Here is a 14,297-nt window from a genome sequence, read left to right as displayed (position 1 = left end):
GTGGAGTCTTGAAGGTGCATGTAGCCTGAAATGCACTTGTTTGCCCGTTTTATTATTTTCCAAAGCCTAGATCTGGTGGACATCAAGGCTGCCGCTGTTTGTTTAGTAACTGATACCTGAAATATTATCTGTCTTATTAGCCACCTAGCTAGCCTCCATGATTCTCCACAATCGTTTGGCTAGCTCAGATGTAACTAAGTGGCTTTGCTAATTGCCTTCACCGAACAACAGGCTGCTGCACACGACTTTATGCCAGCTGACGTCTGTTTGGCTTCAATCTCCTTTGGGAATAGCGCACACTGACAAACTAAAAGTTGTCACATTGTAGGTGTGGTTTAGTATTTAGCATATCTAGCTTAGAAGAGGGAGGGTCCACTAGTCCTAACCTCTTTATATTAGTTGATGGTGTATATTACAACCCCAAACTGATTTTAAAGTTCATCCTAACCCCTAACTAGAACTAGTGGCCCCTAGGACTAGTGTACCCTAGGATTAATCGACCATAGGACTAGGACTAGTGGAACCTAGGACAAGGACTAATAGACCCTAAAACTAGGACTAGTGGACCTTAGGACTAGTGGACCCTAAGACTAGGACTAGTGGACCCTAGGACTAGTGGGAGTTCCTAGCATAGAGCTACATGCTGTATTATATAACGGCTGAGTGGAGCCTTGTCATTTGATTGGTACTTTGTATGTCACATGACATGGATTAATTCATCCCATTTGTGTTGCACTGCATTTAGAGTGCAAATTTGGTTCCGTAAGTTTGGTACCACTGCACTCTGCATGCACGCGCATCCATGTGCACGCGCGCACACGTGCTCGCGCATGAACATGTACGTGCACATGTGATCGTGCACGCGCATGTATGCGCACCCACACATACTCGTGCGCGCACGCTTCGCCTCGTTGAATGATATGTTCCATAGCAGGCTAAGAGTCCAACTGACATTATAAATGGATTTAAAAAAAGGTGCACAAATTTAAGAAGCATCCTTGATTTATATACGGCATCAACAGCTGAACAAGACCTTGAGCTTCTTAAAACAGGACATGTGGGTGCAGATATCTTGGCCTGAATCTTATCCTTGATTGAAAATCCGTAAATTATCCAGCAGGCAAAATCTGCATGTTTGAACTTCAGTGGCAGAAGCGAGGTAGCGGTTTCACTCGCTCAGCCAGGCTTCTTGTTTCTCTCCTGCGAACTGGAGGACTAAGCCTAAGGTGTATTTTGTGAGCGATGTCCTGGTCAAGTGTAACATGAGGATGCTGCAGTTATCAGAATGAGACGGTGCACCACAGCTCCATCTTACTGACAAAACACTCGCAGACACTCAGAGACCGGCGTCCAGTCTCCGCTGCTTCATCGAGCCATGTGCGTACGCTGCCTCTCCACAAATATGTGGCCACAATACTTCAAGCAAAATTGCAGGTTAGACAGAAAAAAGGTGTTTTAACCCGTTATAAAAAGAGTGCGGCCACAGATCTGACTTTCTTTGATATATTTCTATTATTTCTGAAGATAACTGGCCAAAAGCCACATCAACACTTTTCCACAGTGCACCGCAGCCAGAAACATTTCAGCCATCAAATGTCAGGATTTGGTGTCTCAGACTAAAAGGCCAAGTGTGCTATTTCTTCAGCCAGCGATAAGGCAGCAAGAAATCCTTCACGGGAAAGGAAGAGAGACCAGTTTATAGGGACCTCAGAAGACCTCAGAGAAACACAGTTAGAAGAGATGTACCACGTTCTAAATGATCCTCCAGTGTCCACACAAAGGGAATACTAATGTAGCCTGCAAAATGCATTGATGGGTAATGAGTCCATCTCCTCTGGGTGGCTAACAAGATAATGCAAAAACAATTGAAGATATCATCTTGTACATCGCCAAACTAAAGGGACATACAATGAGGATGAACGGACTGAAATGTGGTGAACTTTGATGCATGATATCAATCCAAAACTCAACTTTGTTTTTTTCTTTTTTATCACTGGTGGAAGACAGATGCAGGTTGAAAACATTTGTCACTTGTCTGCCACCTGCTGGACATATCTGGGCTTGTTTCAAGGAATAATCTTATCATCACATGCATGGTGGAAGTTAGGAGTAAGTGCAGTTACAGTAACAGCTTGTTACTATCAGTTTTTTTAATTCACAAAGATGACTTTTGCTTCTACTCCAACATCATGTTATCTCACAGGTGAAGGTGCTCGAGGAGACATGATGTCCTCAGACTGAGGTGTTTGAAGGTGCTGATATCTTTGCAGGAGAACAAAGGTCCCAGTCTTTTAGGGTCCTGGTGCTACTTGTCCTGCTTTTGAGACTTAGACACAGACCAGTGACCGAAGGTGCTGACTGGATGTCTTTGGTGCCAGGTCTCTTCAGAGGATCCTTGGATACAGCTGGAATGACTGTGTGTCAAATGAACAGCCCTGACAGTTTGGTCATGTGGTGCATGATGCAGCACACAGAGGCCTCAGTGGACCCTGATGACTGGACCTGTTGTGAAAGTGTCGTGACACGGACCCACAACAGGGGGCGTAAATGAACGGACAATGGATAAGCCAAAAGTAACAATTTAATGTTGTGAATCGCACAACGACGTACAGACAATAACAATATAGGGACTGTCAATTATACACCAGGTGGCTCGACGATAGAAGACGCCTGGCGAGAGAAGAGCCGGATCCCACACAGTTTCCACTGCCAACGGAGCTGAAGAACACCGGAGCCGCCAAGCTCTGCGCCCCAGGTGGCCGCTGTCTTCAGCAGTCAGACCCGGTACTGCTGGCAGAGAACAGAGACAGTCCTGATGAGTGTGAGGTCGCACACTCAGTAATCCCACAGTCTGTATTCAGTAAGGAGGGAGAACCTCCACCTCCAATCACACACTCGTGCAGCTCCTGTCTAACCACTTATCTGGTTGGGGTGTGAAGCGAAGCCGTCGCTGATCACACCAAGCGCCAATCCCACAGATAAGGGAATCACCACAGGAAAACGGCTGCAAAAGAAGTTCAGACTATTACACGAGGTTTTGTTCAGCAGAGAAAATTACCTGATTGGTAGTTGATTTCTCGGCGGGGAGGTAGAGTTGCAGTCCGGCCTTTATGGTGGTGGTGATGTGGATGAGTGACAGCTGATGCTGATGACGAGTAACAGCTGTCACTCCCGGTTGCTATGACGCCCTCTCGTGCTTGAAGCCCGCACTTCAAGCAGAGCGCCATCTGGTGGTGGTGGGCCAGCAGTACCTCCTCTTCAGCGGCCCACACAACAGGACCCCCCCCCTCAACGGGCGCCTCCTGGCGCCCAACCAGGCTTGTCCGGGTGCCGCCGGTAGAAGTCGGCCAGGAGGGCCGGGTCCAGGATGAAGCGTTCTTCGGGTCCATACCCCTCCCAGTCCACCAAATACTGGAACCCCCGGCCCTTCCGACGGATGTCCAGGAGCCGGCGCACGGTCCAAGCCGGCTCCCCGTCGATGATCCGGGCAGGAGGCGGCGCCGGTCCGGGGGTATAGAGGGGTGAAACGTGGTGAGGTTTGATGCGTGACACATGGAAAACCGGGTGGATCCGCAGTGAAGCTGGCAGCTTCAGCTTCACTGCGGCTGGACTGAGGATCTTGAGTATGGGGAAAGGTCCAACGTATCTGTCCTTCAATTTCTGGGACTCCACTTGCAGGGGAATGTCCTTTGTGGAAAGCCAAACCTCCTGCCCAGGCTGATACGCAGGGGCCGGGGCACGCCGGCGGTCTGCATGGTTCTTGCCCTCGTCCGGGCTTTGAGCAGGGCAGAGCGGGCGGTACGCCACACCCGACGGCACCTTCTCAGATGGGCCTGGACCGAGGGCACCCCGACCTCTCCCTCCACTAGCGGGAACAATGGGGGCTGGTACCCCAAACACACTTCAAACGGGGAGAGGCCGGTGGCAGACGAGACTTGGCTGTTATGAGCGTACTCGATCCAGGCCAGATGGTCACTCCAGGCCGTCGGGTGCGCGGAGGTCACGCAGCGGAGGGCCTGCTCCAGTTCCTGGTTAGTCCGCTCTGCCTGCCCATTCGTCTGGGGGTGGTACCCAGACGAGAGACTGACGGTGGCCCCCAGTTCCCTGCAGAAACTCCTCCAGACCTGGGAGGAGAACTGAGGACCACGATCTGAGACAATGTCTACTGGAATCCCATGCAGACGCACGACGTGGTGGACCAGGAGGTCTGCAGTCTCCTGGGCCGTCGGGAGCTTCGGGAGGGCCACGAAGTGGGCCGCCTTGGAGAACTGGTCCACTATCGTTAAGATGGTGGTGTTGCCCTGGGACGGCGGGAGGCCCGTGACAAAGTCCAGGCCGATATGAGACCAGGGGCGACGAGGCACAGGCAGAGGCTGGAGAAGGCCTTGGGCCTTGTGGTGGTCAGCTTTGCCCCTGGCACAGGTGGTGCAGGCCTGGACATACTCCCGGACGTCGGCTTCCATAGACGCCCACCAGAAGCGCTGCCGGACCACTGCCACGGTCCTTCGCACCCCTGGGTGACAGGAGAGCTTGGAACCGTGACAGAAGTCAAGGACCACAGCCCTGGCCTCTGGTGGGATGTACAGTTTGTCCTTCGGACCTGTCCCCGGGTCCGGGCTCCGTGTCAGGGCCTCCCAGACGGTCTTCTCCACGTCCCAGGTAAGGGTGGCCACGACAGTGGACTCGGGGATGATGGTTTCAGGGGGGTCTGACAGCTCGGTCTTGACCTCCTCTTCATGCACCTGGGACAGGGCATCAGATCGTTGGTTCTTTGTCCCGGGGCGGTAGGTGATCCGGAAGTCAAAACGCCCGAAGAACAGCGACCAGCGGACTTGCCTGGGGTTCAGACGCTTCGCGGTCTGGATGTACTCCAGGTTCTGATGGTCCGTGAAAACCGTAAATGGTACCGATGCTCCCTCCAACAGGTGTCTCCACTCCTCAAGAGCCTCCTTCACCGCAAGAAGTTCCCGATTGCCGATGTCATAGTTCCGTTCAGCTGGGGTCAACCTGCGGGAAAAGTAGGCACAAGGATGGAGAACCTTGTCGGACTCCCCGCTCTGGGATAGCACGGCTCCTATCCCTGAGTCAGAGGCGTCCACTTCAACTACGAACTGGCGCTTGGGATCGGGGTGCACCAGAACCGGTGCAGTCGAGAACCGGCGTTTCAACTCCCTAAACGCGGCTTTGCACCGATCCGACCAGGTGAAGGGGACTTTTGTGGAGGTCAGGGCTGTCAGGGGGCTAACTACCTGACTGTAGCCCTTGATGAACCTCCGGTAGAAATTTGCGAAACCGAGGAACTGTTGTAGTTTCCTACGGTTCGTTGGTTGGGGCCAATCTCTCACCACCGCAACCTTGGCCGGATCAGGGGCAACGGAGTTGGAGGAGATTATGAACCCCAGGAAGGACAAAGAAGTGCGGTGGAACTCACACTTCTCGCCCTTAACAAACAGCCGGTTCTCCAACAACCGCTGTAGGACCTGACGTACATGCTTGACATGGGTCTCAGGATCCGGAGAAAAGATGAGTATATCGTCTAGATACACGAAGACAAACCGATGCAGGAAGTCCCGCAAGACGTCATTAACCAATGCTTGGAACATCGCGGGCGCATTGGTGAGGCCGAACGGCATGACCAGGTACTCAAAGTGACCTAACGGGGTGTTAAATGCCGTCTTCCACTCGTCTCCCTCCCGGATCCGAACCAGGTGATAAGCATTCCTAAGATCCAATTTCGTGAAAATTTGGGCTCCATGCAGGGGCGTGAACACTGAATCCAACAGAGGTAACGGGTATTGGTTGCGAACCGTGATCTCGTTTAGCCCTCTGTAATCAATGCATGGACGGAGTCCGCCGTCCTTCTTGCCCACAAAAAAGAAACCAGCACCCATCGGGGAGGTGGAGTTCCGGATCAACCCGGCAGCTAACGAGTCCCGGATGTAGGTCTCCATTGATTCGCGTTCCGGACGTGAGAGGTTGTACAGCCTGCTGGACGGGTACTCAGCGCCCGGTATCAAATCAATGGCACAATCGTACGGACGGTGCGGGGGCAGCGTGAGTGCCAGATCCTTGCTGAAGACGTCAGCAAGGTCGTGGTACTCGGTTGGCACCGCCGCCAGATTGGGGGGGACTAAAACCTCCTCCTTAGCTGTCACACCGGGTGGAACCGAGGATCCTAAACACTCCCGGTGGCAGGTTTCGCTCCACTGAACCACAACCCCAGACGGCCAATCAATCCGGGGATTGTGTTTTAACACCCATGGAAAACCCAAAATTACTCGGGAGGTAGAAGGTGTTACATAAAACACGATCTCCTCCCTGTGATTCCCAGACACCACCAATGTCACTGGCTGTGTCTGGTGTGTGATTAGTGGAAGAAGGGTGCCATCTAGCGCCCGCACCGACAATGGTGACGGTAAGGCCACTAGAGAGAGCCCAACCTCCTTTGCCCATCTGCTATCCAGCAGATTCCCCTCCGACCCCGTGTCCACCAGTGCTGGGGCGTGAAGGGTTAGATCCCCACTCAGGATCGTGACTGGGATTCGTGCAGATCGTCAGGGTTTCCCCACGTGGGTGTTGTGACCCACCCTTAGCCCAGTCTCTAAGGACGAGTGCTGCTGTTTTGACCGTTTGGGGCATTCTCTCTGTGTGTGCTCGGTAGAGCTGCAGAGAAAACACTCTCCATGGATCAGCCTCCTTTGTCTCTGATCTGATCGTTTTTTGGCCCTGCTCGTCTCCCTAGCAACGTCAGCAGGGGGAGCTGTCGTCACGTGGAGAGCCCTGGCAGCGGAGCGTGGTGAAGTCGGCTTCCTTTCGGACCCGGGAGGAAGAGGGACGGCTTGTGCCTGACCACGCCCTTTGTCTCGCTCCCGTCGGTGTTCTGTTAATCGGTTGTCTAACCGTATAACCAGGTTGATAAGCCCATCTAAATCCCGCGGCTCGTCCTTCGCCACCAGGTGCTCCTTAAGGACCAGAGACAGTCCGTTTACAAAGGCGGCGCAGAGCGCAACAGCATTCCAGCCGGCTCGCGCTGCCGCGATGCGGAAGTCGACTGCATACTTCGCTGCGCTCCGACGTCCCTGCCGTATCGACAGCAGCACACTTGAAGCAGTCTCGCCTCTATGAGGGTGAATTCTGCTCCCAGAGCGCCATAGCCCAGGCGCGTGCCTCTCCTCGAAGCAAATTGATCACATAAGCCACCTGGCTAGCGTCTGCCGCGTACATGACGGGACACTGTGAAAAGACGAGCGAGCACTGCATCAAGAAGTCCGCGCACATCTCCACACAGCCTCTGTACGGCTCCGGAGGGCTTATGTATGCTTCAGGGGAAGGTGGGGGGTTCATTGACCGACCAGCGGAATGTCTGTTTCTGGCACACGGTCAGCAGGAGGAGGTGCTGCAGCAGCGCCCTGAGCACGCGCTTCCACCTGGGCGGTGAGAGCCTCCATCCTACGATTGAGAACACTGCTCTGCTCGGTAACTAAGTCCAACCGAGCGGTAAAGGCGGTTAAGATGTGCTGCAGCTCACCCAGCACGCCTCCTGCTGGCGCCTGTGCACCTCGCTCTTCCATTGACTGTTCAAGCGATGGTTGACGCCCCTCAGGATCCATGACGCTGGCCGAGAAATCCTGTTGTGAAAGTGTCGTGACACGGACCCACAACAGGGGGCGTAAATGAACGGATAATGGATAAGCCAAAAGTAACAATTTAATGTTGTGAATCGCACAACGACGTACAGACAATAACAATATAGAGACTGTCAATTATACACCAGGTGACGTGTGGGCAGGCTCGACGATAGAAGACGCCTGGCGAGAGAAGAGCCGGATCCACACAGCTTCCACTGCCAACGGAGCTGAAGAACACCGGAGCCGCCAAGCTCTGCGCCCCAGGTGGCCGCTGTCTTCAGCAGTCAGACCCGGTACTGCTGGCAGAGAACAGAGACAGTCCTGATGAGTGTGAGGTCGCACACTCAGTAATCCCACAGTCTGTATTCAGTAAGGAGGGAGCACCTCCACCTCCAATCACACACTCGTGCAGCTCCTGTCTAACCACTTATCTGGTTGGGGTGTGAAGCGAAGCCGTCGCTGATCACACCAAGCGCCAATCCCACAGATAAGGGAATCACCACAGGAAAACGGCTGCAAAAGAAGTTCAGACTATTACACGAGGTTTTGTTCAGCAGAGAAAATTACCTGATTGGTAGTTGATTTCTCGGCGGGGAGGTGGAGTTGCAGTCCGGCCTTTAAGGTGGTGGTGATGATGTGGATGAGTGACAGCTGATGCTGATGACGAGTAACAGCTGTCACTCCCGGTTGCTATGACGCCCTCTCGTGCTTGAAGCCCGCACTTCAAGCAGGGCGCCATCTGGTGGTGGTGGGCCAGCAGTACCTCCTCTTCAGCGGCCCACACAACAGGACCAAGCCAAAGACATGCCCATGTTTCACCTAGTAGGACCACGGTTACTTTGGAGAGGTGCAGATGTGTCGGGGGTTGAGTTTTGTTTGTTTATCTGTTTTTATTTCTTTCTTTTGGTCTGTTTGTTATTTTTCGTATTTCATTGGTTTTGTGTGTTTATTCTCGTTTTCTGCTTGGGTCTGTCTGTCTTTGCTTCTCTTGTCTTTCTCTTGGTTCTTGGTGATGAGTGTTTCCCTCTCTCTGGCCACGCCCTTGTTCTGGTGCTTTCTGTGCACACCTGTTCCTGATTTGCTGATCATCACCTGGGGTTATATAAGCTCACCCAGTGTGTTTGTCCCTTGCCAGTTTGTTGTGCTTTGTGTCTTCATACCAGCTCTGTTCCTTGCGTTCCATAGTCCTGCCTGCCTCGTTGTTTTATCACCTCCTGCTTGTTTGATGGACCACGCCTCTGATGATTTTTGTACTGCTGCTTATTCTGGACCGCCTACTCGTGTACCGACCTCTGCTATACACCTGAGTAAAGCCTTTTTACAACCAGAGCTGCCTGTTTGAGCTGTGCATTTGTGTCCAACAGTTTCTTACCAACCAGCCTGATACGATGGACCCATTGTCTACCTGGGTGGTTGCCATCCAGGACCCAAGAAGGTTCAATAGTGTGCTGTACGCGGCGACACACAGGCCCAAACACACGTCCAGACCAGAGACTGTATATGGGTTCAGACCTGACGTCTTTGGAGCCAGACATCAGTGCTGCTCAGGAACCTGGTGGGTTCTCATGATGCTTCCTTGAAGAACTCTGAAGCTAAACTTAGTGTTAGCTAAAGTGCCACACATTGTCTTATTTCAGAAATGGTTCTTCTGTCTGAAGAGCAGCTTTTCACCGTGTTGCTGTCGCCAAGGGTCCAAGTGACTTCAACCTAACTGGACACGTCCCCAAGACGGGTCGTGACATGTTGTGCAGACCGAACAAGACGTGCCGCCGCTTTACACTTCCTGATCTAGGCTCCTATTGTGCATCTCCATCTACCCCAGCTGTGTTTTATTAATTATTTTCATCATGTGTTTATTCTATGTTCTATTTTTGCTTTGTCACTTTGTTTCTTTGCTACTTTTATACTTTGGCCATTGTTCAGTTCCGTGTTCAGTTTGTGTGTTCACTTTTGACCATTAGTTTATCACTCGTTTGTTTTTCTTTTTCATTTGTATTATCTGTTGTGCTGTAATGTCGGGTTTTGTTTTCATGTAGTTTTTGTTTTACAATGTAAATTTAACCGCTTTGTTTTCTTTGTCAGTTCCACTTTAGTTGTGCTTTAGTGTTTATCCTCTCATTGCTCTCTGATCTGTTCTTATGTAGCTTTCTTTAATACTTATTAGCTGATGGTTGCTTTTTAGTTCTCATGTTCGGTTCCTAGTAACTTTTTATTCCGCCCTCTCTTTGTTTGCTCTTTGTGCTCAGTTTTCCTGCATCCCATTTGTTTGTGTTCACTCTCACCATTTTGCCCTCTGCTTTGTTTTCCTTCACTCACTCTCTTGGCACCTGTTCATATATCTCTGTCTTGTCATCAATCCACCTTGTGTTGTCCTCCCCATCTTGCATAATGTATCATCTTGGATTCACCCGGCCACACCCCTTTCTGGAGCCTGTCGATTGTCTGTACTGTTGCCACGCTGACTGCCTATCTGTGTACCGTACCTTAATCTGTGATTTTTTTGGATAAAGTCTTTTTCTTATATACCTGTGTCTGTGAGTCCTGCATTTATATCCAACCACCCAGTGTCTGCAGTTGTGACAGAAATGTTTTAAAACTTGATCTGTTGAAGTTATTGCGCGGCCTAGTGTCAGAAACATGTACGGCAGCTGTTATAATTGAGTTAAAATAAGAGACAATCACATGACCAATGTTTTCATTCAAGTTCTTCCAAAACAAACTTGGTGTGGAAAAACTCAGTGGAGCCTGTCTTTATGACACAGGTCAAGGTCAAAGGTCAAATCAGAGGTCCTGGTGCACTCTCCACAGCGATAACTTCAAAATGCAAAGGTCAGGTTCAATCAAACGAGGTGGATAAACTCAGTGGACAGTTCTAAAGCTTCCTGTGGACTGGCTCAGAGAAGGATTAAAAAGAAGCTACAATTTGCCAGAAGGCACATGGGAGATGAAAGGTGAGATCTGATCTGCTCTTCACTCATTCACTCATCTTCAACAGCTTACTCCAGTTAAGGGTCGCAGGGGGCTTGAGCCTATCCCAGCAGTCCCAGGGTGTGACGCGGGTTCACCCTGGACCCTGGTCAGTCTGTCACAGAGACGTACAGTTGTCCTCCAAAGTTAACACACCCTGGCAGAATATTTTCAGAGAATATGAATGATAACACAAAAAAACGTTTTTCACTCATGATTAGTGGTTGTGTGAAGCCATTTATTGTCAAACAGCTGTTTCCTCTTTTTAAATCATAATGACAACAGAAACGACCCCAATGACCCGATCAAAAGTTCACATCCCCCTGTTCTTCACACCGTGTGTTTCCCCCTTTAACATCAGTAGCAGCTTGGAGTCTTTTGTGGTCGAGGCTCTCTGATGGTGAAGTTGCCACTGAATATGTCTCAGACTTTATTTCCATCAGTTATGTAGAAATACAAACAGTATGACACTGTGTGCTAAATCTGCAAAGAGTAGACAGTTCTCAAAAACTGAAGGAGAAAAGTGAGGGAAGCCACCAAGACATCCAGAAGAAGGTGAAATTGTGCACAGTACAAATTTTGTATCACCGGTTACACAGCTTTATGATGAAGTGGTACAGAGGAGGATTTTCTTTAAAAGAAGACCTTGCCAGAAGGTACATCAAGATGTAAGCCTGGATTTGATCTGCTTTGGTGGAAGAACATCCTTCTCCTGTTTAATCTGCTGTGAAGCTGTAGGGGGTGATAGAACAGACAGGACTTGACCTGTGTACAGTTTCTTCAGTTGCAGCTGTACAGGTTGATACACCCTACAGATATGTCCTGGGTGTCTTGGTGGCTTCCCTCATTAGTCTCCTTCTTGCACAGTCACTCGATATTAAAGACCTGCCTCCTCCAGACAGATTTCCCACCAAGCACTGTACTGTTTGATGTCAATGAAGTCCAAGAACACGCTTGATGACTTGTCAGATGGCTGCGGTGTCTCACCACTGCTGCAACTGTCTGGAAGCCTTGTTTGGGGTTATTTAAGTTGTCATTTCTACTGGAAACAGTTGACCCACAACTTCTAATAAACTTGCCCGTCAACAGACTGTGTTTTTGTGTCAATCTGAGGAGCAGAACAAACCCGGGTGCTGTTCTGACAGCACCTCAAAGAGTCGTGCACAAGAAGACACTAAACTCTGCACTGCTGCTGCTCTGAAAATTATTCAGCATTTTTCTGAGAACAAAAAAAGCTGCTCGAGGGTGGCAAGATAAAAAAAAAAAAAAAAAACAGTAAGAGTGAGAGAGGGAGAGGAGCGATCCGTCAGCAGGAGGCGACACTAAGCAGTTCGGGCTGCTGCCTTGTTTATGGACCAATGTTTTCATTTATAACCCCGTTAAATAAAGTGCCTATTTTTTTGGCCGAACGCTATTTGGGGTCATTTGGGAGCCGAGCTGATGGAATCAATCAAAGTGTGGAGTTAAGTGTGAACGAGCTGCAACAGCTGCTTTGTCTTACCAAGGACACCTCCTTCTTCAGCTCGTCCAGCTCCCTGTCCTTCTTCTTCCTCTTGCCTCCGTTCTCGGCTCCTCTCTAGGGGCACACACACACACACACACACACAGAGATGATACATCAGACACTTAACCTCACATTTACATTCGCTGCCATCTTTTACACAGTGGAGTCACTTCATTGTGTATTTTTCTCTCCTGGTGCTTTTGGCAAAGACGACGTGTTTTTCTCACGGAGCGAGAGAACAGCTGGAGAAGTTGTGCATCATGGAAATATCATCTGCTGCTGTCAGTCTCCTCTGAGCTGCACGTGTGCACGGACACACACACACACACACACACAGAGTGAGCGAGTGACGCGCTGGAATGTTTCCGGCGCAGCAGTTTGTGAGGAAGATCAGCTCAACGGAGCCAAAGAATAAAAACTAAATGAGATAATTGGCCAAATAAGCAGCAGCCGCCGTTAAGACTGTGAAACACCTTCCTGTAACGGTTCCTATCAAACCGCGCACAGGCTTTTTTTCTCACGATGCGCGTCCACGCCAAACGCTGCCAGTGCGCAGGAGCTGCTGGAAGGAGACACGATCTCATTTTAGGCACCAAACATCCACTCGGTGAGGTCGATTCTGAAAGTTTTTCATTGTTGGACTGAACTCACCCCTCGGCCCATGCTGGACGTGGAGACGCGCGCACGTTCTGCAGTGACGAGCAGCGCCACAGCTGAGACCCCTGCACCCACGTGGGGGGCGCTGGTGGCTTTTTTTGGGCCTGTAACCCCCCTCCCCCTCCCGACTCACACCCGCCTGTCAGGGTAATCTGAGGAACACGACCTCCTCCTGTCCTCACCCACATAAACACGGAATTACAGACTGACAACAAAATCTGGGCAAATTTTTCAAAAAATGTAGTTTGATTACAAATCCTTCGTAGTGGAATTACCCACCTGCACCTTAACTCCTCGAAGAACATTAACCATCAATAACTGCCGTCACAAACACAACCTGCTCGTTTTCTGCATCACAGTTTTAAAGAGTGACCATGAACTCCTCCTTTAATGTGCTGGAAGCCAAAATGCTACAAATGAGAAAAGACTTTGGTCTGGTTTCTGATGCACTGATCCGACACTGAAAGAGATCAGCTCTGCCGTGTGTGACTGTACTGCAAACACAGCACCTTAATCAATACACACACAATCAATTATTAAAAAAAATGCATCCATTACGTCTTCAAGCTGCATGCATCAATGCATACATGTGCACGTGTGCACACATACGTGCACAATTCTAGTTTTCATATACAACCTGTACACATGGTGTTTTAGCAACAAACTTTAACCTCATTTAAATTAAATACAGCAGTAAAATAAACGCAGATCTGCAAAAACTACAGGTCCCTCTTGACACAGGCGGCACAAAGTGTGGGCTGATGGGGCTTTAGTCCCCCTTCAAAGAATTACTCCAGCAGAAAAACTGACATTTACAATTTAAAACCCTGCTTTCAGTCTCAGTTTCTCACATTCTGTGGCTCATCCAGTCCTGTTGTACTCTCAGTTTCCATGGCAGCCATGAACAGGGGTGTGGGACTGGGGGAGTAAAGGGTACTATGTACCCAGGGCCCAGAGCATGGGGGTGCACAAAAAACTGGCATTAAATACATTTTTGTGTTGCATGTTATTAATGTCCATACAATTCATGTTGTAAAAGAACAGAATTAGAATGAATGTATAAATGTCGCAAAACATAATTCTGCTCTAACAATAATATTGAAAGATCTCTGAGGGCCCTTCCACCCCTGCACAGTTCTACAATGGTTTAGTCCAGGCGCACAGGTGGCACCCCCCCCCCCCCCGCCCACACACACACACACACACACACACACACACACACACACACACACACACACACACACACACACACATCCCAAACTGACAGAAAAAGGAGGTGTTTAGTAGTGCTGAAACAACTAATCAATTTAATCAATTATTAAAATAGTTGTCAACTAATTTAGTCATCAATTAGTTGTTAAATAACTTTGTTTTACAGCAAATGCTTCTTTCTTCCATATAAATTAACCATTTCTGCAGCTCGGCTTTGCTTTCAAACTTGAACCAATCGAAGCACTGCTTCGCAGATCAAAGCAGTGCTTCGATCTGGTGCTTTGTTGATTCAGTGTTTTATTTCGCTTAATCTTACTTTTTCCCCACTA

At 49.8% G+C, this 14,297-nt stretch overlaps 1 protein-coding gene across 1 annotated transcript in view; it reads right to left on the bottom strand.

Annotated features, from left to right (window-relative positions):
- Positions 1-12,795, bottom strand: part of atp1a2a (ATPase Na+/K+ transporting subunit alpha 2a) — a 166,160-nt gene extending 153,365 nt beyond the window's left edge. Inside the window, exons 1-2 of the mRNA XM_034182830.1 lie at positions 12,751-12,795; positions 12,097-12,171 (exon numbers count right to left, since the gene is read on the bottom strand). Of these exons, the coding sequence (XP_034038721.1) occupies positions 12,097-12,171; positions 12,751-12,762 (87 nt within the window). The 5' untranslated portion in view covers positions 12,763-12,795. The remainder of the gene's footprint in view (positions 1-12,096; positions 12,172-12,750) is intronic.
- Between the last annotated feature and the right edge of the window lie 1,502 nt (positions 12,796-14,297).

Source organism: Thalassophryne amazonica, chromosome 12 (assembly GCF_902500255.1).
Source record: "Thalassophryne amazonica chromosome 12, fThaAma1.1, whole genome shotgun sequence".
Classification (NCBI taxonomy): Eukaryota; Metazoa; Chordata; class Actinopteri; order Batrachoidiformes; family Batrachoididae; genus Thalassophryne; species Thalassophryne amazonica.
Note: the sequence above shows the minus strand (reverse complement) of the source record. Positions and strands in the feature narration are given on the sequence as shown.